Source organism: Dendronephthya gigantea, unplaced genomic scaffold (genome assembly GCF_004324835.1).
Source record: "Dendronephthya gigantea isolate DGI-Jeju-01 unplaced genomic scaffold, DenGig_1.0 000099F, whole genome shotgun sequence".
Taxonomy (NCBI): Eukaryota; Metazoa; Cnidaria; class Anthozoa; order Malacalcyonacea; family Nephtheidae; genus Dendronephthya; species Dendronephthya gigantea.
In genome coordinates, this window is record NW_021163109.1 from 263,066 (window position 1) to 289,831 (window position 26,766).

A 26,766-nucleotide genomic window follows, 5' to 3' on the forward strand; every position below is an offset into this window, starting at 1 on the left:
TAACATTGCAAATGTTTAATCTAATGTTGAACCAAATCCATAGCGATTGAACGAAATTCCGGCAAACGTTTCAACGAACGGTAAATCAAACGGGTGAACGCTTTTGGAACAATTTTGAATCGTTTCAATGAACGCTTGAAGCGTTTGAACGGTAAACGAACGGATAACGAACGATATTTTTCAACGAACGAAATAGCGTTAACGTATGTTTTCCTGTGGAAGGTCACATATATTGTTATGTAAACAAGCTTGCTAGTTGGTCTAAAAAGAAATTTCCCCTTGTTGATTTAGGTCCGCCTCAGATATCGAACTTTTCAATTGCCGAATCTATTGCATGCTAATAGCTAAAATCTTTGTTAGAGTTCATTACATGAAATCTATTCGGCACACACTATTGCTTTTAAAATTTGACCTTTTCCGAAGAACTTCAGGCGGCATGTAAACACGCTTGTTGACGTTGATAGTCTATTGTGAATGTCGTATAAAATGCCTTTGCTATGTCTTTATATTAAAGACTCATCCTCAACAAAGATATATCAACAACAACGCAATGAACGCATGACCGCCAGCTTCGTGCATGTGCGTTTTACGAAGCGTTAAGAGCTCGTTGATTTCGAACCAGAGGTCCCCTAATGCTCTTCAAGTGCTAAAGAGGGTCCGGCAAACAGTTGTTATAGCTGTATTTTTTTGTACACTCACAGTATAATTACTATTACAGTTTTACTGATGAACTAAAGTATATTCAGAAAAATCAATGCCTGCTCATAAAGGTCGTTATATGAGGCAAAAAGTTATTACACAAAAATGAATGTTAAAATTAATAACATGAATAATGCTTGTGTATTAGCTCTTTGTTAAAGTCGGTTAAACACACATAAGCTGAGCTTAATATTTGCTGCAGTTATGTTTAAAAAAGAGTCCCAATCTCAGAGACGTACGCCTTTAATGGAAAAGGCTATATAAGAAACACATATACTTTAATTTTCATATTAAGAGTAGATATATCAGATAATATAATCATTCATGATAATTCATAAACAACGTGTTGTGAAAACCGGACGAGTGCTAACTGACCAAAATAAACATTTCATTTATACCTACATCTGGTTTCAGTTATACCTACATTTTGGTCGATGTCCAGGGCTTGATCCTTGTAGAGCAATCCGAGCTAAAATAGTTCGGTGGTGTCAAATGCTGTCTCCAGTGTAATATTATTAAATGTATTTTGCTATCATCATTTCACACGCTGGTTGTTTCGACATGCTGCTATATACTGCTATAATTTACATAACACATTTACGCAATTTAGTGGCATGATTGACATAATCAAGAGGACAGTTAATAAGGAGGCAGTTGATCTACAACCGGATTTTCATCTATCCTAATTTGTCATAATTATGGTTAATGTATATATCATAATGCTTGTCGCAAATGGTTAATGTATTTCGGACGAATTAATTCACGCGCGAATTACGACTTTTGTCTGCTATTTACTCGCAGTTTTCCGCAGATAGCGAATTAAGCTAATGATTTTGCCTGCAGGCAATTTGTTCCGGAAGAATGAATTTGATAGCTTCAAAAGTACCACAGCGAACAAAACAAGTGGTTGTTGTGAACAATGTCGTCAGATCTCTGCGATCTTTTCTGCATGCAATATACAAAAAGGTGATAAAACTTTCAGCAGGTGTTTTAGCATTGATAGACAAATACGTGCACGGAGAGCAGTTTTGCCATGCCAGCCGAAGTCAAAGGCGAAATGGCTGAATTCTTAGGGGCAGTTTATACGGGCTGTTCATCCCGCTTGCCGGGATAAAGTTATTTACATCGCCTTTATTGGCTTTGCGTTTAAAGTTTATATCACATTTAAGAAATAGAAAACATTTTCCGTGTTTCTATACAGTTATAGAAACACGCGTGGGAGTTTGGGAGAACGAGAAATAATCAGTGGGAAAACGAGCCCGTAGGGCGAGTTTTTCCACGTTATTTCGAGTTCTCCCAAACTCCCACAAGTGTTTCTATAACTGTATAGAAACACAGGAAAAAATGTTTTCTATTTCTTTTATAATATAACTCAATAAAAAGATTTTGTACAAATATTATGATTCGATTCAATTACAAATTCTCATTACATCGCTTCGCTTGTCAAGTTCGGCGGGAAAATTCCCGTGTTTCTATACAGTTATAGAAACACGCTTCTCGACCAATCAGCACGCGCGTACTATAAATGTTATATTATAATAGTATATATATCAGCATCTATTAAAGTACGTTGCCACTGTTTGTTCGTTTTTAATCATGTAGTGTTCAAAACTATAAAAAGAAACGCCGAGAAACATAAGAAATTAAAAAAATTGGTTCTACCTCGGCAAACGGGCTAGGCTGACAGCCCGCTTGGAGAGTTCATATGAAAATATTTTCATCCCCCTAAGCGAGCTCTCGCCTCAGTTTCGAGCGGGATCTCGTTAGTTTTTATTAGGGAAGTTACCATCGCAAGAAAAATGCTGCCGTGCCGGAAATCTGGAAGCTAATTTGGTTCGTACGTTGGGGAACATGACTATCATTGTATGGTGTTGTCATTGGTAGAATTAGTGACGTACAGCCACATCAAAGAATATTAGATATTTGAGAGATTAGTTAGCTATATAAATTTTTTATGAGTAACATCATGACATCAGCGTATGTCTATTTAGCTGTGTGATCTATATAACACAATACACTTTTTTTTTAATATTCAAGAAAAATTCTTTTAACAATACATTAACATAAATTCACAAAGTATTTTTTTCTATAAGAAGTCCGCCTCTTGTGTCAAATATAATTTTACATTAATTGACGGAGAAAGTAAAAGTTACACAGACATTTCATTACATTAATTAAATTAGTTAACATGACACATCACACATGGCATTATTTACCTAAGATTGCGCATCATAGACATCACAAAACATCACAATACAATAGAGAATCCTACTTACTACGTACATCAAAATTTTCAACAATTAAAGATAAGGTAAAGTCCGTTCTGCGCATATTTTCCGCGCAGCAACACATTCCTTCAGTGGGGGAGCAACTTTCGGAATGTTAATGTATTAGATATTAATGCGTTGTATTACAAACGACAGTTCGGAAGCACAATTATTTTATTTTATGTCGCAAGGCGAAGAGGCTCGAATTGCGAGTGATGAAGATAGGGCTGCTAGAAAAAAGCAATATTATTTTGAAAGGAATGCTTCAAGAATTTATTTGATGAATGAGGACACCAAATGGCGAGGCTATTTGTCGTCGCTACAGACGCTACTTTCTCGCTTGTCCTACAATTACAAATATATAAACTTTTAAGTAACGGTTTATTTATGAGAACGAGAAGAAAATAAGAAAATTAAAACGACACATACGTCAAGTAAAGGTTGTATAACAAACGTAAACAAACATTGTTATGCGCGGTATATATGCGCAGAACGGACTTTATAACATCTTTCACACTGAATGCATGTACGTATATTGTGCAAAGTTTAAAATACTAATTCTTGAAACACAGTTCTCTTAAAGTTTATCACTGTTATAATGACATGGCTATATACCATTCGTTCATTTAGATTACTTGATGAATTGTGTGTTAGTGTTCTGTAGTAGAACAGTTTTAATAACCAATTAAAGGCCATTATTTGTAACTATCAGGTCCATGACGTTAACCTGTTTCCCACTGATACCACACAATCATCAGGTAACAGTATACCAGTAATGCATGGAATTGTTTTAAAGGACGTTATTTGTAATTACCAGGTCGATGAGGCAAAATTTTCTTTGGTTAAGTTGCCCAATGATATTGGCCCCTCAACCTCACTTTAATGTAATTGTGACATAATTACTGAAAAGGTCTATTAATGTTGCATGAAACTGACTTTGTGGATAACGTTGAAGGACTTTCCTAAAACATTTATCACTAAAATGTAATATTTATCCATGTAAAATATCCTATTGTGATAACAGAAACAGTTGAATACCTAGAACTGTAGAACATCACCACACGAACATATTTACATGCCTTCACACAGCTGTTGAACCTGTTGAATATTGGCCTCACGGCTGTTGAATGTGCCTTCGCATGGTTGTTGAATATTTGGCGATACGCGGGCTGTTGAATCTTTATTAATCTCGTATTAAGTTGAACTGCTTTGCATGAATATGCCTTCGCGTGGCTGTTGTTGAGTACATCACAACGCAAACGAATGCATTTATATTCCTTTACACAGCTGTTGAATATTTGGCATTAAGGCTGTTGAATATGCCTTCGTATGGCTGCATGTTGAATACTTAGCGATATGGCTGTTTCGATTTCCAGGCTGCGTACATAATAGAAATTCTGACGCCCCTCTCATTTTACAAACAAACTTGAATTCGTAATGAGCTCCCTGGAAATGCACAGACATCTCCCAAAGCAGTAAGCAGATCGAGATTTATGTCGACAATACATAACTGGGCCGGGGACTGGATACGAGAAAGCAAGAAAGTTATGTAACGTCAAGAATAGTGTGCTGCCTCGCTGAGGCTCGGCAGCAATTAGTGTCGAGATCTTGTAAGCCGGGCTGTCCCGCTAAGCGGGCGAAGTTCATTTTGATGGCCTTTATTAGCTCTTTTAGCTGTTGCTATGATTCATTGCAGTTGCTATGATAATTATACAAATATTAAATATTCAACTATATTGAACTAAGTGGTGTGGCTAGCATCTCAAGCGGGCCATTTTTTATATTACTACCTGCATTAATGCCAGATGCAAATTGTCTGTTTCGAATCAGCCAGAAATAATGAACTGAAAAGTGAACCGCACGAGTCCACATCTGACCGCTTATGGACCTGCATTTCTGGCAATGAATATACTGATTCGCATGCCTCACATAAAGACAAGATAAACTTAGATTACTGATTCAAATCTATAACATGCATGCACTAACGACTAAATAGAAGCTTTACTGAATATGACTTTAAACATGCAGATGACGCCTAAACAACTGCTTGGGATTATTTGCAGTTTGTATATTATGTCAATATCTCTTAATAATGAATTATCAGCTATATATGCAGTTTACAATTGGAGTATACCAACATTTTTAAAGCGCCAACGAATAGTTTTATGCATGATTATTGATTCGTAATCGATTGTGATAAAACCAGCGATAACAGCGCGTAACACAAAGGATTCCCGCAAAAAGCGATATCAAAGCATTCTTACAAAATGACTTCTGTCCACATTGGAGTTGTAAAACGTCCACACTTGTTCTTCCTTTGCAACTTCATGTTTGTCAAACTCATGTTCATGCAGTTGTGTTTGTTAGTTGACAGTTGATCTTCTTTTTCATTTTTCTTTGAAACACTTTGCTATAGGGCCATAGACAAGGAAGATCCAGTATTACAACAGGGATAAAATATCGTCAGAGAATAACAATTCATAACATGATTACGATTTTGAGGTCTCACTCAATTTCGGATGATTACCAAAAAGCTAAGCCTATGGGATCGCTGTTAGATATAAAAAAGAAATATAGAAAAACCGTGAGATCAACTACATTATTCTCATAATTATTAGCCATATTTCATAGAAACTGTTTCTTCAAGCGGTTACATCATCATTTTTCTCATCCATGAGCTCAACCTCAGCTGGGTTGATCGTTAAACAAAGCTTTCCATCCTTTAGTTGCTTTACATTGATGTAAGATTTCTACGAAAAAAAAATACTTTAAAGGCTAAAGATAAAAAAGTGAAAAACATAGTTATTACGCGGTTAGGGTAGTCATCTAAATGTTACATTTAATCCTGTTAGTGTTATAAGGATGTAATCGCATATTAATGACAGATTTAAATTTTATGTTTCTCAAAATTTTTGGACTAAGTCTAAGAGTTCAGCTATTTGTTCAGTTACACCATGCATGTTGACAAATTGCCCAAACATTTCTCGCGTTCGAATTATCACGCATATATATGGGCTGCCTATGGTTGAACTGTAATATTTGTTTTCAAAAAGCAATTAAAGATGACGTCATGGATAAGAAGACAGAATCGTCGAGGTTTCGGTTTTAAAACCAACCCGCACACATGCATGAAAGTGGTATATGATATCATTTACCTCATCATTACTCATCAAATCATGAAGACGTTGGTGGATTTCAGAGAAGGTTGGTCGATTCTTCACATTAACCTTCCAACAGTTTGACATTATTTCGTATCTGAGTAAAGAAAGCGGTTCATTAAAGTTTTTATTGCATGGCAAGTGTCACGTCCGAAAGAAAGTAATTGGCTGAGAAGAATCTTTCGCGGCCCATGACTTTCCTAGCCACGATCCATTACTTTCGCGTAGTGGACCGGCCTTACCGGCGCCATTGCCAGATTCTGGAAAAGAGGCCCAAATAAATGCTTAAGAGAAAATTTTAATTGCTTTTGAAATTAATAAGATGTCTCCAGACGGTTTTAGGTATACTCAACAATGCAATATTTTTTTTTTGATATTATTAAAGCGTACCAAGCTACTAGTTCGAATTTGTGCATTTCTTGTTTGTTCAAATTCAAGTGCAAGTACATGACTTATGGCTAAATATGGCATATAATATTATAAACTTTTTACTATCCTGGCTTGCTCGGTCTTTACTGAGAAATATCGGGCCGAGGTCCTTTTGCCTAAACCTCGCTTGTCGAGTTCGGTCTGTAACCGTCTGTTCAAAAAGACCTCGGTCCGATATTTCTCAGTAAAGAACTCGCGCTCGGTTAATAAAAACTTAGTACATATAACATTTAAAAAATTCATGAAAAAGCTGTTTGATTTACATTAACTAACAATTTTTTGAAATCCGTAAAAAAAGTTCCTGGAATTTTTAATGTCGTTAAGCACACGCTTTAGATTGCGTCAGGTTCAGCGAGGAGACAATGCGCTTCTTAATCTTCTGTGGAGTCTTTATTAAAATATCATTTCGCATTTATCGTATATATGGCCGAACAATCATTAGGTGAGTGACAGATTTTTTCACTTTCATCACATAAATAACCGTGCATCGCATAAATTCACACCTGCAATATTATTAAGGTGAATGAAGGAAGGAATGTATGCACAATATACGTTTTTAAGGCATGCAGGAGTAACTCCATTTGCGCGTCTTAAAAAAACAGCTAGGTCCTGGGAAGGCATAAACAAAAGCTAGCAGAGTATCCGACTTACATTTCACTTGAGCAGTGAGGTGGTTGCGGCATTCGGCATCCAGATCCGACATGATTGATTATGTTATACGGTGATATCCCCTTGTAGGGCTCTTCACCTGAAAAATGTTTATGACAAATTGAGAAAATTCGCAGACAGAGTAGTTTTCTGTGTCATTGATTTCATGGTCTTATTTTATGCCAATAAAAATTATGGCTTTTAATCCTTGCATGGTGACTTTACAAACGGCTGATAAAAAAAGAGAAATAATAAAATTTCAAATTGAAATGAAATCTTCAAAGCCAGTATAAACGCCTGTATTCAAAAAGCTCACTCACAATCGTTAAGTGTGAAATTGAAATTTAGTCATTACTGATGAATGAGAAAGCGGTTCTTTATTAATCAGCGCAAGGATGCAAAGTAAAACACTTCATGAAAATCAAGTTCCTATTTGAGTGGGAATACTGTTATGGAAATGAGCCGTGTGAGAGAGCTTTTAGAATACGGGCGTTAGTCTAGATCTCGTTCACCTCTCAATATACATCGTACTTAGGGTACGATACCAAAAACAATTTAACTTCGTCCATACGATGACACGTACCCAAAGTCACGATTTCATAAAGAAGGACGCCAAAACTCCATCTAAAAATTCGGAAACGCTCATATTAATTGATGTTTGGCAGATGCATGACATTATTCGTGTCTGTGAATATGATTTTGCCTTTTTTATTATTTGAATAGTCATCATAAATGCTGTGCAATACTGTCTACCTGGAAAAAAAGGGGAAGGAGGAAATTGAGCTTCCAAAAAGAAACAAAAGTACAATGGGCAGTCCCTAACCCGCCCAACGAACAAAAGTAATGTTCAAGGAACTCAACCAAACCTGCCCATGGAGGCTGGAGCAAAAGTGCACGGCCAGTCTCCAACTTGAACGAGAAACAAACGTACTATGCCCAGTCTCTAACCTGCCCAAGGAATAAACGTGCTATGTCCAGTCTATAATCTGCCCAAGAAACAAACGTACTATGTCCAGTCTCTAACCTGCCCAAGCAACAAACGAGCTATGTCCAGTCTCTAACCTGCCCAAGGAACAAACGAGCTATGTCCAGTCTCTAACCTGCCCAAGGAATAAACGAGCTATGTCCAGTCTCTAACCTGCCCAAGCAACAAACGTGTTATGTCCAGTCCCTAACCTGCCCAAGGAACAGACGTACAATGGCTAGTCTCTAACCTGCCCAAGGAACAGACGTACAATGGCCAGTCTCTAAACTCAGTATACGACCACCAGTCCCTAACGTACTGAAGAAACAAACGTACTATGTCCAGTCTCTAACCTGCCCAAGGAAAGAACGTACTATGTCCAGTCTCTAATCTGCCCAAGAAACAACTTACTATGTCCAGTCTCTAACATGCCCAAGGGACAAACGCACAATGGCCAATCTCTAAACCCAGTATATAACGCTCAGTCTCTAATCTGCCTAAGGAACAATTGTAGTATGGGCAGTCTCCGTCCCGCGTCCCAACAAACATAATATCCAGTTTCCAACCTGTGTAAGGAATAAACCTAAAAACTTGTGCTTAAACCAAGCCTAACCTGCCCAATGAACAAACGTACAAGGACTAGTCCTTACCCAGTTAAGGAACAAACGTACAATGGCCAACCTCAAACCTGTCCAAGGAACAAACGTGCAATCACTATACAATGACTAGTCCTTAACCTTTTAATGGACAAACATACAGTGGACTGTCCAAAACCTGCAAGAGGCGCAAAATTGGAATCTGAGACTTATCAGAGTTATAATTAAAGGTCAATTGTTTTTCGGCTTGAAGTATCTAGTAAAAAAGTCTTGCTTTTAAAAAGAGAACTATGATAATTAACGGCTCAAATAGGCCAGAGTGTATGATTTCATTCTCTCAACACGTTTCTTTAAAAAAGGCAAAAACTTACACATCGCTGGCTGTGGTAAATATACCATGAATTAGGCTCTCCAAGGCCATCCATTTAACAGGAAGAAGATTCTAATAAAATAAATACTATGTGCTTTTAAATCATAAAAAGTTGCACTGTTTCCAAAGCAAAACAAAGTTGTATTTTCGATGTCAACTTTTTTGGGGTAATTGCATGTCAATAAAATCGGCGGCAAAAAGACTCGCGAGGCGCTTTAACTTGCATTCACAAATGGAGTGAGCCTTTTTTAAAATTGATATGGCGTCTGTTTTGAATAAAATTTAAACATTTGCAATTATGACTAATTTCTAAGTGTTCAATATTTTCCATAGAAATGTCATCAAAAAAATATTGGGAAATGATTTAAAAAGAAATCACTATTTCATACTCTTTTGTCCATTTTTTTTTCTTCATTTTTTTGTCCAGATTCTTCTGTTACTTTAATATTTTCAATAGGAGTTTCATCAAATATACGTTATATTGAAAAATAATTTAAGAATAAATCAATATTTCCTAGTCATAGATCATAAATAAATCCTCATGCAGACAGTCGGATTCACCATTTTGGCAAATTAATCATGCAAATGAAAACATTATTTTCCAGTAAAATTGCCCTTACTTATAGTTCATATACCTGATTGCTTCGTATATATTCCTCAGCACTTCCAATATCTCTCGCCAAACCAAAATCAGAAATTTTTGCAACGTTATTGAATTCACCGGCAAGAAGGATATTTCTGGCTGCCAAATCACGATGGACAAACTAAAATATTGCAAGAACGTTTGCAATTCATTCACCACGACCGATTCAATATAGAAGCAAAACTTTCCAATCTCATGGAATTAAATGCAATTGAGTAAGGATTTTAACAGTAAATGTTCAATGAAAGGGTATTAGCCTATACGTATAACTGCGAGTACGATTAGTAGCCCTACCCGGCCCAAACACGCGGAAATTGGCCCTGGAAATGAGGTTAGATAATAGGAAATTCGCCCCAAATTATCTTTCGAACTTCGATCCCTGGTGTAATCTTTGCATGGCTGTTGAGTTGATGAGCAAAATCCAAATTTTTCTCAAAATCCCAACGAGTTTTTCTAATAAAACATTTTTCTAATACCAAGCAAGCAGCACGCTAGAATAACGAATCCCGCACTCGATATGGATGATATATCATACTAGGCTGCATAATACATGCATGTTAAAACACATAACTATGGATTTTATCATCTTGGTGGACTTTATTTAATCGTCAAACGCAAATTACGAAGTATTTGTTATATAGGATTGGAGATTCAACGTTTAAAGATTGAGAGCTAGTGCACCTAGTGCAGTAGGTACAACTGTCATAATACCTTTTGGTCCGAAAGATGCGCCATTCCACTTGCCACATCAAAAGCAATTTTCAAGAGTTGACGATCGTTCAAGGTGGAAGTTATATGCGAGTCAGGGTTATTAATAACTTTACTTTTTCTCAGAAATTTTTGAAGATTTCCAGCAGAGCAGAACTCTGTTACCACCATTAGTTTTCCTGAAGTAAAATATTTGATATTCGCTCGCGACGTCAATTAAACACACATATATACAAATTGCAACCACCCTACCTACTTAAAGAAATATATTAATGAACAAATATAATAATAATGGTTTTCCATTTTTGTCGTACCTTCCACTGAACAACCGCCTATAAATCGTATTACATTTGGATGAGGTTCTTTGTTAATTTTTTTCAAGATCTCCAACTCGGCCAAAAGATCAGCTATATCAGATTCCTTCGCAGTATCTGAAACCGTCAACAATTTTGAAAGTTGCACGTTACATAAAATTTATAACTTAAATCGAAAACATTTTCGGTGCTTCTATACAGTTTTAGTACAAATTTCGAGTGTTGATTTTCCTGCATTCTGATTGGTCAAGATTCACTGCCTCTGAAGTCATAGTCACTGACCGGTGACTATAGCTTTTTGTTGTTGTATTTCAACTAAGAAATTTGAGTAATTACACTAAAACCTCGAAATTTATAATACGTCTTCGGCTTAGTGAATATAGGTTTTGTGATCACCTCGCCTTCGGCGGCTAATCATTAAATGGAAACACGTGTGGAAGTTTGGAAAAATATTATAATTTGATTCAATTACAAATTCCCGTAAAAAGTCCCGTGTACAATTATAGAAACATGCTTCTTGACCAATCAGCACGCGTACTATAAATGTTATATTACAAAATGCAATATGAATTCATTTAAGATTATTTTTACCTTTCAACATTTTGACAGCAACAAATTCAGGATTGTTCTGTCCTGGAGCCGTATATGAACCTTGTTTAACGATTCCAAATTGTCCAGCCCCGAGTGTTTTTTCCATTATGTGCAAGTGGTCTGGCGAAATTTCCCAGTCTTTCAATAAAGTTACATATGAAATTTCTTCTTTGTGGAGCTCTAAAGAAAAATTCGTCTTTCATTTTTCCTATGTCCCAGAAGCAGGTTGACTATAAGGACAAAATGGGCACCAAAAGTTAATAAGTTAATGTTATGTATACGACGGTTTGCGTCTATATGATTTCTTTCTTACTGTCAAATACTCGCGACGGGTCTGTATGGGATTTACAATCGCCCGTGCTACGCACTCGCCATACGATTGGTGTGCCATAAAATTTTGACTGATTTTGGGAGAATAAAAATTATAAGATTCTTTAAACAATTTCCTTTCAGTTGCAATTACTCACCGCTTTCTTTGTTCAACTTTTCCATGTCAAGCAGTGTAGCTCTTCTTGAATTGTTCTTTTTGGAGCGGTTAGTGATCCATGATTCAAATTCCTGTCATATAAAGAAATAAAACAAAACATTTGTAGAATGTGAAACAAACAATTGTAGAAAATATTTTATTGTAAATTTTGACCAACTCTGAGATAATTGCGAACAAAAGCACCTCGCTGCCATTTTTTATCGCAAAGATATCTGCAGCTTCAGTAGATATTTGAATTCAGACTTTTTGTCATGCATACTTGAGGACAAAATAGTTGATATCTCAAACAGTATTTCTCAAAAAGTTGATATACTTAAAGCAAATAGAACATCTGAAAAAAAAGACTGCATGTAACCGTGTCTGCAAGCTTCTTCCTAGCTATCGTGCGGGATAATGATTATCTTCTGTTGCCATTTTTTTTTTAAAAAAAGTGCAACAGAGTTATATACAGAAAGTGAAATTGAACTGAAATGTATGCATTAATTTGTAATTTCTATTGCATACAACAAACAATTTTGTTGCAATAAAAAAAGAAACAAACAAAAATTTGAAGTGAATGTATAATGATTATATGGAAACGGTTGGTTTTACCTTGATCGAATTATTTCTGCGCCTATTCTGAATTTTCTTTACTATAAAAAAAAAGGAAAACCCAGCCAGGAAAATAAATGCACCAGAGCCTGCTACTCCCCCGGCAATGGCCGTTGAGATGTTTAGACCATCAACACTCTTTGTCGGAACATGACGGCAACAGAAAGCGTAGACAATTCTGTCGCCCAACAGAATCAAATCATGAAATGTTGATGTAAGCGTTTGACCAGCTGTTGATATATTCGTCAAAAATTGCACAGTTCTAACTTGTTGATGACTATTGCTGCCAGCAGCAATCCCAACAATGATTATGCCTTTGTCTCTCAGTTTCTTTGCTTCAGCTATGGCGGTGTCGTGCGGTACCGGTTGTTTGCGTTTCCTCGACCTTGGCGTTGGTGTTCCATCACTGAGCAGAATTATGACATCATTTTTATCTTCTCGATGATTTAGTGGATTATTTCTCTTGAATATCTGTAAAATAACGAATCTATGTATAGTTCAGGGCCGTTGGACAATTGCATGCAAACAATGCCAAGGCCCGTGAAGCGTATCAGAACGTTCTCCTCGCCCTCGAAGCCCCTCGAAGCCCCTCGAAGCCCCTCGAAGCCCCTCGAAGCCCCTCGAAGCCCCTCGAAGCCCCTCGAAGCCCCTCGAAGCCCCTCGAAGCCCCTCGAAGCCCCTCGAAGCCCCTCGAAGCCCCCCGAAGCCCCTCGAAGCCCCTCGAAGCCCCTCGAAGCCCCTCGAAGCCCCTCGAAGCCCCTCGAAGCCCCTCGAAGCCCCTCGAAGCCCCTCCCCCCGTTTACAAGATATGAAACAATAAATAACGTACCTCGTTTGCATTTAGTAAGGCTATATCTGTTCTTCGTTTATAAACCATCAAATCGTGATAGTCGAGCATAGCAATTCTGGTTTCCACATCCGATTTATTCAGACTTTGCATTGATAATTGTACTTGAGTATTTTTCTTATCACTAAACGTCATGATTGCGATATGGCTTCCTTCTGGCGAGACATTCAATCGATGATTGTTGACAAGTGCACGAAGAAAGGATTTAATAAGGTTTGGAAATTTCATTTTACGAGCAAAAGCTGAAGTATCAACAATAATCAAAACATCTTTAATGCATTTGCCTAGAAAATTAGTAAAAGCAAAAAATTAATCCAAAAACAGAGTGCACAAGTACGTCGAAGTACTAAGTTATTTTTCATTTGGTTGGAAAGAACTAATTGCTTTTGTTAAACATTATCGCATTTAAAGTGTGCACTTGTTCACACAGGCGATTATATTCTTCTGATTTCAGTGCAATAAGTCAGATTTAACAGGAATTTGATTATAATTTATACAGTAGTGTTCAGAAATAAACTAAGACCGCGGTAAAAACCGCACACGCGACCGGAAGGGAAAAAATTATCGCGGCTACTGTTTGCTTCCGAGCGGAATGTTATGAACAGCTGAGAGCATTCAACATCCGTCTCAGCGCGCTTCGAGCTTGGTCCGAGGTTTGACTTCGGTTAACCGCGGTTTTTGTTAGGTAATTATTTCTGGACAGTACTGGAGATTTATGTAATATAGCTAACGCACTAATCTCCTATTTTAATTCGCAGAAAAATGTAAATTAATGGCAGCTATATTTAAATGTTCTTTTTGCTATTCTATAGACATGTTTTTTTAGTCAATAATCTAATCAGTGAAGAAATTGTTGGAAAAAATCTTTAGAGAACTTACTTGGAGTAGTTTTAGTTTTCCTTAGTTCTATAGTTTTGGATCGTTTTGTTATCTGCTTATTACAGCAAATATCCAGAGCTACGCAGATGAAACTAAACTTAGGACTGTCGGTGGATAAATAGTTGTCTAGTGTTGCTATCCAAAAGGACGAAACTTTCCCAAATGTTGTGTAATTCAATTGTTGCACTGTACCATCATCATCAGTTCGTTCCCAGTACATCTCTTGTATATCACCAGATGCATTACAGGTCAAAGTTAGTGGTCCTGGATGTGAATAATATCTCGGCCCAGTTATAAAGGCAGAAAAATTTGCATTCTTAAGTGTTGCTGGATTGCATCCTGGAATGGAAAGCAAGAAAAATATATTTTTTATATTTCACCCGCAATATTGTGTAGAATATTCTATTATTTGACGGATCATCAATCTAGTCCTAGACAAATCTGGGCAAGCGAGCTCTAGTTCTTATGTGTATAAACACAGGCAAACACACATTCGAGATCATTCGTCAACACAAATTTTCTACATATGTCGTCTATTTAGACGAATTTGAATGGGTTGTTCGCCTTATCGCATCATCCGTCAATTAGTAAAAATAGGGGGCGGGGACGAACAACAAAAAATTCATCTTAAAACGGGTCTTGTGCACTCCCTTCACTATCTAAATAATTTCTCACTTCCGGTGCAATTTCTTGCCACGCGATACAGTTTAGTTTGACATACTTGTCTACATAGTTCGTATAGTAGATAATTCGTCGTGTGTTTATACTCAGAAGCACGATCTGTCCAGCGAATCAATCGCTATTCATTCGAGCATTGCAAGATTCGATGGACAAACAACACATGCACCATTATACCTAGGGAAAGGTTTCGTAGCCAATAAACCTTTCCCCTTTTAATTTAGCCCGCTTGAAAGCTAAAAAAGGTGGGGGGAGGAAGGTGCATTAACTTCGCTTGAAAGAGCGTAATTCTTCTTCACAGCAAATGCTTCAATGAGTTAAAGAGAGAAAGTGTCACGTTAAGCTTTTTTACATTCAACGCATGGGCGGTAGACAACCGTGCTACTTTGAATGCATTTAGCATTACGATGATACTATAATCGTTCATTTAATTTGTTGATTTTGAAAAAAAATGTTTTATAAATAATGTTTAATTAAACATACCTGGTTGTGTCTCACAGACTCCAGTAACAGTCCGCGAGATCAAAGTGACAACCAGAAACATAAACCAAATATTAGAATAATGCATGGTTCCTAAGGAAATAGCAAAAATAAGTGTGCATGCATATGTTTGAAATCAAACCGTCAATGAAATGAGAGAAGAAAAAAAACAGCTTTGCATAAAATGTGTCAACTGACAACAAGACTCTGGGTGAAAATACCCTAAGTACGAGGTTGAACACACAACTGCCTGTATATAAATTATAATTATTTATATTATTATCTTATTTCTTTTCTATTATTAGCCTAAACAGTACTTATATTTAGGCCCTGCAAGAAGCCAAAATTCCGAGCATTATTGACCATTGCGCAATTAGTGTGTCATGAAGTATTTCACTCCATTTTAATAATAGCGAAAACAAATTGTTTAAATTATTGCCTCATTTATAACGTTCCGTACGATTTACGAGAGAACAAACAATCACATTTCATTATATCCCGGAATGGAAAACCAATCCCTGCAGGAACACTTTTTTATGCGAAATATTTCGCCTGTTTCTTTTGAATTTCGACCGCTTGAATAAATTAATTCTGCATCATTGCTCACAATTCAAAAGAAGCAGGCGAAATATTTCGCATTTCGCTTGAAAATTAAGCCTGTGGAATTAGGGCTTTAAGCCGGTTTTCCACTAGTGATATTTTTCGTGCGAATCGACATTTTACTTTTGTTCCAGAGCTCTCAACTGCAACCATCTGGAACAAAGTGCTCAAATACAAAGGAATAAAGTCGCTTCGCGCGAAAAATATCGCTAGTGGAAAACCGGCTTAACGTGCGTGTATACGTACGTACAAAAAACGCGACAGTGGAAACAGCCCCAAGTGTCGATATCTCATCTAATACAGAGAGAAAGACATTTAGCTGTATTCAATAACAATTTCTGATTTCTGGTGAAAATCACTTATTCACTTCATAGAACTTCAGGTACCATGTAAACATGCTCATTGACGCTGACAGTCTATTGTGAAATGTGACCGCCAGCTCCGTGCATGTATGTGCGTTTTACCAAGCGTTAAGAGCTCTCTGATTTCGAAACAAAGGTGCTCTAACTGCTCTTCAAGTGTTAAAGAGGGTCCGGCAAACAGTAGTTATAGCTGTATTCTTTGGCACACACAGTATATTGTTTTACTGATGAACTAAAGTAAAGAAAAATCAATTCCTGCTCATAAATGTTGCTGTATCGGTTATGAGGCAAAAAATAAATGAACGTTGAAATTAATAATATGCTTATGAATAATTCTCGTGAATTAGCCATTTGTTAACGTCGGTTAAACACACATTAGTGAACAGTAATATTTGCTCTGTTTTGCTTAAAAAAGAATTCCTATCTCATAAACGTTCGCCACCTTTGATGTAAAATGCTAAGAAATTCATATATTTTTTAGTTTTAATACCAAGAGTATATAGAGATATAAGAAATATAATCATTCACGATACTATATAATTTATAAACAACGTATTGTGAAAACCTGACGAGCGTTAACTGCCCAAAATAAATATTTTAGTTATACATACATTCTGGTTTGCTGGTAGGCTGATATCCAGGGCTTGATCCTTGCTGTGTAATCTGAGTTAAAATAGTTCGGTGGTGCAAATGCTGTTACCAAATGAAGTGTATTTTGCTTTCATCATTATATTTCACACGCTTGTTGTTCCCATATACGACTGCTATAATTTGCATGACACATTTACACAACTTAGCGGCAAGATCTATTGACATAATCAAGAGGGAAGTTGACAGGGAGAACAGTTTGTCTACCACAGGATTTTCATAGGAGTTAATTCGTCATAACTTGTCCCAAATGGTTAATCTATTTGGGACGAATTAGCACGCGCGAATTACGACTTCTGTCTGCTTTTTACTTGCAGTTTTTCCGCCTATAGCGAATTAACCAAATTCTTTTACTTTCAGACAATTTATTCCGGAAGGAAGACTTTGATAGCTTGTAAACCACAGCCATCAAAACAAGTGGTTGTTGTAAATAATCAGAATTATTAAGTTCTGCCCGACGAATTTCTTTTGAAAGCTATTGCACTTACAAAGAAATCCGTCGGGCAAACTGAATAATTATATGAATAAACACCCCCTCCCCCAATTATCCTTCTACATAGTTTTAGCTCTGAATATTAGGGAGATTAAGCACGATGGCCAATAAATGCATGATGCGTCTCTAATATTATAATTATGCCACGCCAGTTATTCGCCATTTTCCGGTCCCCGTTGACGTTCGCGTCCTGACTCCTGATACTAAATCTCCCTAATAGTAGAAAGAACCACAGTTAATATAGTATGCATGATTTGGAGACTAAATAAAAGTACAATACAACTCATTAACTATGCGGCCAAAATGGTCAGACCGGTCGTATTTAAAATTGAAATAGAGTATTTCGTTAAGAATATAGCGATAAAACTAGATTTCCCGTGCTAGGCAGATGTAAATAACGATATACTTGAATGCAGTGTTCTTGAAACACTCTAAAATACCAGTAATCTGTCCGTACCGAAATACAACAGGACTGGTTTATTGTATTTTAGCCAAATTTACCAATGGCATTCATCTTGCTAAGCTCATCAACGTTGACTTGAAAAATATGCTAATTATAAGATTGCTATTGGTTTATCGGTGCAAAATACAATAAACATGTGATTAGAAAAGAACATTTTTTTGCATAAATCTACCTCAACATAGTTAATGAGTTGTATTGTAGTTTTATGTGGTCTCCAAACCATGTATATTTTATTAACCGTGATGTGAACAGCTCCTCAGTTTTGTTATGGCGCCCCGTGACGTCATGATAAGATCAGATCAGCATGAAGAGCGAGCGGTGGAAATACTGAAGGTGTCAAAGATGAAAAAGATTTCCAGCGAAGAAGTTCGGTTTTTAATGTAATAATCTAAAAGCTGGTTTTCATAGAGTACATAATACATACATGAGATAAGCAAATAAGCCTTTAAGAGTATGGTTTATGAATAATGACATCAGCCAGATTCTTAGGTCTTTCAGTCTCTAAAACGGATTTGTTACATGCGACAATGTATGTAAATTTGCCAAAAAATTGCTCAAAGTATTCATGCATAATATCGATGCATTACGTAATTGTGTGTAAATATAAATTATACGCAACGTGACGAGACATCCTTACATGACTCAATAATCAATTACATCTTGAGTAATAAAAATGGATGAATATTTGCCAGAATGTGCGATGCAATATTATTCAAATTGAGTACGATTACGTGCAGTGTTATAGCTTGTTACTATAAGTTATAACTTGTTAAGAAATATACATACATGTCAAACAACGTGTGGATAAAATATTGTGCAATAAGTATATGAACAGCTTCATGCAACTACACTAAATACTTCATCATACTAAATAACTTCATAAAGCGGAATTTGATTCAGTGTAAAACTCGGGTGGTCTAATATTTTCGATCGTTTTCTTTCGTAATATTGTAAAGCTAAGCAAATCTTTGCATCCATTCTTTTATTACTTGGGATTTTACAAACTTAAATATCTTTTTCCATAAATATTTTCTGGGCTGAAAAAAGCCATATTTTTCAAAGGTTTTAAAACGAACGGCTGTTCAGAAGCACTTCAACGAAAATAGTGGATTAAAATTTAACCCACGCGCAGGGTTAGCGCTTACCTAGCTTTGAAAAACGGCCCAGCTTTTGAGCTGATCGAATTTCAAAATTTTAATATCCAATGGCAAAAAATTGATCGCACGATATTTTGCACTGAATCATCCGATAAATGGATCTGAAGTAACCAATTTTAGTTCTAATAGATTTCGTACCGTTTTTACAGTGTAAATGATATTAAAACCAGGCACTATGGTGACCTATTTACAAGAATGCTCTATGCAATTTTGGTGTTAAGTTAATAAGATTATGTATTTCAATTTTCAACTTTTTATAGAATATGCATGTGTACATCAAATAAATAAAACTATCAGTTTCAAGTAAATGTGAATTACTGAAATTATTTAAAAGATCAAAGTTGGAAAAAATTAGGAGCGGCGGCAAGAAATCTTGTAACCTTTTGATATTTTCATGAAATTAAACTGAAGAACTTAAAATATGACTATAATTTCCTCATAGTAGCTCAAAGGCTTCTCTTGAGTCAAATCATCATGCTTCTGAAAGAACCACTTCAACACTAGCTACAAAATTAGTCGTCTTGTATTTATGCACGACTTTACCTTACAATCAATTCGTTGGCATAGTTATTGGTATATATGGGTAGCAATTTCAAAGTTCCTCAAAATCCTGCCCTATAGTTATATATTTCGTTCGTGGAAATGATGGCTTGCGATCAGTTTCCTATGATTATACACGTATATTTTTTTGCTCGGTTTAGAAGTCATTTTAATTTTCCTAAGGAAGGGAACGCTGCATCTAAGACAAAAAAGCGGCTTGAGTGATCAAAATGCTTTAAATATTGTAGTAACTAAACAATTATGATTGATGCCAGGGCTTGGTGATTATATAAACTTCAATTTTATGCATTTTAACGAACAGTTTTGAACCTATATAGGCACCGCCTTTAACGACTTGTGCACACGAGCGTCGTTTTTCGAGACGTCGTTTATTGTTTAGACATCTTTTTCACACGATCCAAGGAAAAATATGCTAAATTAGCTTTAACTTCTATATTGTGTATATTGACGTGTTTGAAACCGTTTTGGCATGGAAACGAATGTCAAAACGTTAGAAAACGTTGCCGTGTGCACATATCATTAGTCTAATTGTTTAAACGAGTTTTAATTTCAGTCAAGATTTTTGAGATCCCCAATGAGTTAGCTGTATTATATTAATGTATTATATTAATGTATTATGTATTATATTAATGTTGCTTATAACAGCCATAAAATTCGACTCTCATCGAGATGTGATCTCCCCAATCTGTTGGATGAACGCGAATGAACCGAGTGGAAATATAAGGAACAATCTTGTGATGGACAATGGTATTCTTGTCACTGTTAGCTTTAAATTCCTGTAGATATATGAAAATAGATTTTGGGCTGCGGTAATGTCGTATAGATAATGTAAAATTGATACAATCACGGCCGGAGAGACTTAACGTCTAGTCGTACGCGCACGAATCGTTACAAGAAAATCTATTTAAATTTAAAAGTTGAAAGACAAGGATACTTCATTATTTTAAATTTCCTGAAACATCAACAACTTATATATTTCAAAAATTTAGCCTCAATTTTCTACTTGTTTTGTGCCAATTTCAATCTATTTCTTAAAACTTAACGAAGGCCTCACGCAGTAGATTCCTTTCAAATTTCATTTCGAAATTATAATAATTATTAGTTTCTCTATGAAAAAAAACCAGGTTAAAATCATTTTAAACTTTTTCTACTGAAATGAAATAAAATTTTCAGGGGTGAATTTTCGCCAAAAACTTTCCGTTTCCGGTTTCGAAGCAGGGAACTGTGTGTAAAATGGAGCTTTATAGACCGAAGTCTTGACAGTACGGGCCGAGCGATAGCGAGGTCCGTACTATAAAAGACCGAGGTCCGATATTTTTGCAGTACGGACCGAACGAATTCGGTTAATAGGGGATTTATTATATGGCATACAGTATTTAGTTTATTTATTTATACAATGCGCTGCAGCATTCTTGCCGGCTCTTTCGCCAGCCAGTCGCCAAGCAAGCACTGATGTGGCTTCCAAAACTTATTTACTCGTTAAGTAAGAATGATACAATAATATAAACAAAAATCAAAGTTTCACATGTACCAAATAATGCTCTTCTTCGTCCATTCTCCGTCGATATTTTTCGTGTCAAAAATAAAAGTGCAAGCTTGTTTTTTTTTCAAAAATATGAGAGTTGGACCGTTACTACGGCAACGGTCTAATACTAGGGGATTCCAAATCGGCAAAGAACCAATCAGCGCACGCCATTTTAGTCACGAGACCGCGTGCCATATAATAAAATTAGGTATTCTATAAAATTGATAACTTCTTATTAATCGAGCGCGAGTTGTTTACTGAGAAATATCGAACCGAGATATTTTTGAATTGACCGAGCTCGCAGAGCGAGGTTTGTACAAAAGATCGAGGTCCCGATATTTGCCGGCAAAGACCGAGCAAGGGAGGTCAAAAAAGTTTATTATATGGCATAAGGCATGTATTTGCACTTAAAACAAACAAGAAATGCATGAATTCGTATTAGTAGGCTGGTACGTATTTGATAAAAACAAAAGCAAGAAATTGAATTATTTAGTTTAGCCAAAATGTCTTGAGTCTTATTAATTTGAAAAGCAAATACATTTCTCATGAACATTTATTTGTGGCTTTTTCATTCAGAATTTCTCTGTTTTTCATCTCGTAATGGATCACCGGTAACGCCAGTCCATTACGCAAAAGTAATGGACTGCTGAAAATTCATCTCAGCCAATTACTGAGCTCCATTTCACCGGAAGTGACGCTTGTCATATAATAATTCGCTATAAACGCTGTAATATTCATATTATCAAATTTTGCATAAATCGTAATCTTAAAGACCGCATCGTGATCGTCACGTGACTATTACATCCATTCTTTCTATACAATTAAGAATGATTTGAATTACGTGAACTGAAAATCATCGTCTGGGGTAAACACGGTGTTTGATTTGTCATATATCGTTAAAACTTCACAGGTTATAACACTATGCAATGGTGTCTAGAGACGTGGGGAGGTAGGTGATGACGTATTGCTTTTTCGTCGACTGGAACCCGGATCTTTCTGCAACCTTATTGGATCTTATACTTATATATTATTATTTGTGCAAAATACCTTTACTGCTTCTCCTGTGGTATAGACTTGGAAAATTTTCCCATCTTGGCTGGAAGAGACGGTGTAGCTTTTAACAAACTGATCATGTTCACTGCGTCCTTGGGTACTTATTTCTGTGACCATAGTGGATCTTTGAAAATCAACCTGAAGCCACTGATGAAGATCGTTGTACAAAGATGACCAAGACCCTGTTCTTCCATGACGCGGCGTGAAATTTAATCTTCCATTTGCCGCACCAAAGTAGATATCGTATTCGCTTGATGCCGTGATTTGGTTATCACGAATTTGACCATTTTCCATCCCGAGAGCCATCCGGGTGACTGAAATGAGAATGTTGTTGAATATTTAACAGTTATTCTGCGAACTCGAGTCGTATATGCGCTTATTATGTACACATGTACAAACGCTGGATAAAATTAACTTGCAATTTCATTCGTTATTTTCAAATTGTTTTAAGGTAAATCTCTAAATAATTTGTCTTTCTACGCATTTAAACGACTATATTTTTGTAGATACTAGTTTCGATTTAATCATCTTCAGTTTACTTTCCAACCGATATGAAAATAATGGAAAAGTCTTTACAAGTCTCAATAGATTATATTTCAAGAAACAAATTTATTCGTAATTTGAACAAAAGTGAATACTCGCATCGTGTTTTTTTCGAACGTTTTATGACAGAAAAACAGAAACAAAACCTATATTTTGGAAACCTACATTTTTTAGCCTACCGTTGAATACTTTTATTTCAAAGTTCGTCGACCTCTCGGCGCATTTTGATGTACTTCTATCAAGGAAAACGTGAATTTCATCGTCGTTTAACCCCCCAAATCTCGGTGCCATTTTGTTTACGTTTGTCTACTACCCAGATATGAGCTAATATCTGTCTGGTAAAGAACCAATCAGATTGCATGTTAGCCCATATCCAGCACTTGTTTATATATATATATATATATATATATATATATATATATATATATATATATATATATATATATATATATATATATATATATATATATATATTAAATACTGATATATGTATTTGACTTTAGAACAATGTCGACATAACTGCTCTACACTATTAAATAATATTTCTAACAACGAGAGCAAGTTTAGTTACCGTTTTCGCAAAGTCTTCCTTCGTAACAATCTAAACATTGACAGAAATATTGTTCGTCTGGATCCCAAATCATGGTTCCACCATTATAACATTCATTAACTTCTGCCTGGCAGGCTTCCTTAATGACAAAAGATACGATCGATCATGCATGCTTTAAGCACGGCACAAGCTAGAGCGAGTCTTTTGGTAATGACGTATCACGTTTTCCTGATCCTAAACATAGGTCGGATCTAGGATTTTTCGCACGTTAGTCAAAATGATCGCAAGGTGAAAACGGGGTGGTGGCTCAATTTCCCTCCCCCCGGAAGAATTTGAAAAATTATTAACTATCAAATGAATCCGAAATTTATACGAAAAATGATACGCACAAAAATGGTTAAGTGGTTAATGAGCCTCTAGTTTTAATATAATTAATAGCATGCAGAAACATGTGTGTCCAAGAAAAGGCAATAATTATTACATGGTTTGGTGGTGGCATTAATCGTTGTACTGTTTGACATAGACATGAATTTTTACACATTTTTGCGAGCATTATAAATGCCAACCTTGGATTGTTACATGCAGTATATCTCGTATATCTATAATATTGTAATATAGGTACTTTGTATTTTAAATGACTTTAAATAAATGCAATGAAACAAGTGAAAAATTGTTGCCCGTTTCATGTCATGACAAAGTAAAGAGGGTTTCTTTTTTAAATGAAATTGTTGTGTAACATTTATGTTTTCGTTCCTATATAACAAAACACTTAATGTACACTACCTCGGGAAATAGTGAGTTTGTTCGAGAGTCTGAATGTTTCCCGTGACGAAGTCGAGGGAAACATTGAGACTCGAGGGAAAACAAAACTCACTATTTCCGGGAGCATACAATAAATGTATATTATTTTCCACTTTTTTTTTTACAAAATTTTGCGACTTTGTGTTTTTCTAATGTTAGCAGGCTCTCCTAAGATGTGGTGCATCGCCAATTATTTAATATCAATTCCAAACTGCTTTTGCGTATTAAACTGGAAAATGACGTTGAATGCGAAACAAAATATTTTTAGGAAAAATGGTTGAAAATTCTTACAAATTGACTTCTGTCCACGTTAATCTTGTAAAACGTCCACACTTGCTCTTCCTTGGTAACTTCTTGTTTGTCAAATTTATGCTCAGTTGTGTTGGTTAACTGACAGTTTAACCCCTTTCCATCCACTTTTTTCTTGTAATTATACGCCACACAAAAACGGTTTACAGCGCACTGAAGCTCACAAAATATGACCATTTCTTCTTTAAACTGAGCAATTACATTTGATTTCAATCCAGATACTCCTAAACACACAGATTACAGAGTCCCTGATTAACAAGGAAAGAACCAAATCCCGGGTTATCTCCCACAACAATGGTGCGTTAGGTGAAAGTTCGACGAGACACGGACAGGCAGGCCACAGGATCACGTTATAACCACGCCATTAGCGGTCACCTGTATCCCTGCAAGCCGCAATATCTTCTTGGAAACTTATACAGTATAACAACAACCTATCTCAGGTTAACTACATTTTAGATTAAATATATTTTGTCGATTTGTTTCTTAATCCATCTAGCCATAATTTATCGTATATTAATTGCTTTTATAAAATACTTTTTTGAGTAATTTTGTTTTGATCAATGCTGTATTTATACTGTTTCTATTTCTACAAATCGCTTCCATAAGGAAATACTTATAAAAGTATGTAATAAGAAAACTAATAATGTGCAAGAAAAGTAAATCCATGTGCATTTGTCAGTAATTTTTTACTTTCTTGCTACTGTATTCATTGAAAATAGTTTGTTTGCTCTCACGGCTGAAAGCTTATATGAATAAATAGATTACATGGTGTATATCACAAACATTTGACAACTATTTAACATGCAAAATTCAAAGAGGTGATCGGCCAAAGGTGCATGTGGTGATATTCAAGAGATGATTGGCCAAAAGCAATTTACACCAAGATTGTAAGTCAAAGTTGTTGTAGAGAAACTTCAAAGCAAGTTAAGCCTGTGATAAAATTCTTGTACGTTTGCATGGTGACATGAAATAAGTATATATTGCAGCGATGCCCGGGTTAACGGACCGAAAGCTTTCCAGTATTATATAAATACTTGGCTGCGTGGTGTACTTACAAGCTAACTTACTTAAACCTGCTTAATCAGGCGATAGCTGCTGTGTTTCACGGCTTACTAGTTACCTTCCTGTGAAAATAGCCGCAAAAAAGGTATACTAAAATCAGTTTCTTTTCCGGAAAAATGAACAAACGAACAAGAGGCCTGTTCTGGCGTTAACTCCAGCGCACGTGCCAGTCTTCAATATAGAGCTTCTGAACATAAACAATACAGTTCATATTCGCATTTAGATGCCTTGCGAACCTAAATGTTCGATCGCTAAATTCAGAAGCACATCGTACTTTCAAAAGTATAGAAGTTCAATTGTTCAAAAATGTAAATAAACCGCATGATACATTCGCTTTGTCTTACACTTTGCCTTTGGCTTTGGAATTCGCGCTTATATAGTTATACTAGAAATACATGCATGCAGCAACCCCTAGCTATTTCAAACTAAGTACACAATTTCCTGAGTTAACCTGACCTAAACTTATATTATGAAATGACACAAAACTCAAATCAGTCTTATTATATTTTACCGAGTATATTATAGCTAATGTTTCCATCATTCAATACAAAAATAATCATAAAGCTAGTGTAAACATTGCCCGTTCAATTTTGCTGCATTATACAATGCCAGCAATTAAGTAACGGTTTAAAATCGAAGTTTCAAACGATTAAAACAGTACAAAATCTTCACAGACAAAGAAAAAACTTCAAATGTTATTTTATTCTGTCATTGCAGTCGACGCCGGCGGCTAAAAGTTTTATACTTTATAAATATAGTGTGTATTTTTGATACCAAAATTCAAATTACACTTTCAAAAACACTTTTTGAAGTTAAAGCAAAGGTCGCGAAGCAAATACGAAATAGACAAAGTAAACACGTACCCTTTGTCTTTGAAAACATTTATAAGTTTGCAGATTATGAATTATTCCTCTTACACGGCTTTGTTTTGACTGTATCCACGTTCATCTTTGCTAACTGTCATGCTTCATATATCTTGTTTCTTCTCGTTTTACTTTCTTTGCACAAAGCATAGGCAGCCCAATGGCGACTCGCGTGTTCAGGCAATGTAGGCATTATATAGTATATATATATATATCCTATAGGATATATATATACTATATAATGCCTACATTGCCTGAACACGCGAGTCGCCATTGGGCTGCCTATGCACAAAGTTTATGAAACGCTTTTACAAAAATGTTTACGAAATGACAGTTTATATAAATTGCTGACGTTCTCATTGAAATACAAACTTTCTGTCTTAGCCAATCAGAACGTTCGTTGATTACCAGACGTTACTCGCGCATG

General features: G+C 35.9%; 2 protein-coding genes across 2 annotated transcripts in view; both read right to left on the minus strand.

Annotated features, from left to right (window-relative positions):
* The window catches only part of LOC114534347 (tyrosine-protein kinase receptor Tie-1-like), a 106,956-nt gene extending 105,720 nt beyond the window's left edge, over positions 1-1,236 (minus strand). The window contains exon 1 of the mRNA XM_028555783.1: positions 1,124-1,236. Coding sequence (XP_028411584.1) covers positions 1,124-1,125 — 2 coding nt within the window. The 5' untranslated portion in view covers positions 1,126-1,236. The remainder of the gene's footprint in view (positions 1-1,123) is intronic.
* Positions 1,237-20,259: 19,023 nt separating this feature from the next.
* On the minus strand, positions 20,260-24,591 carry LOC114534363 (EGF-like repeat and discoidin I-like domain-containing protein 3). The gene is made up of 4 exons (XM_028555803.1): positions 24,397-24,591; positions 23,326-23,443; positions 22,206-22,525; positions 20,260-20,409 (listed from the first exon to the last, which is right to left on the minus strand). Exons 1-4 carry the CDS (start codon positions 24,589-24,591, stop codon positions 20,260-20,262), a joined length of 783 nt encoding a protein of 260 aa, XP_028411604.1.
* Positions 24,592-26,766: the final 2,175 nt, after the last annotated feature.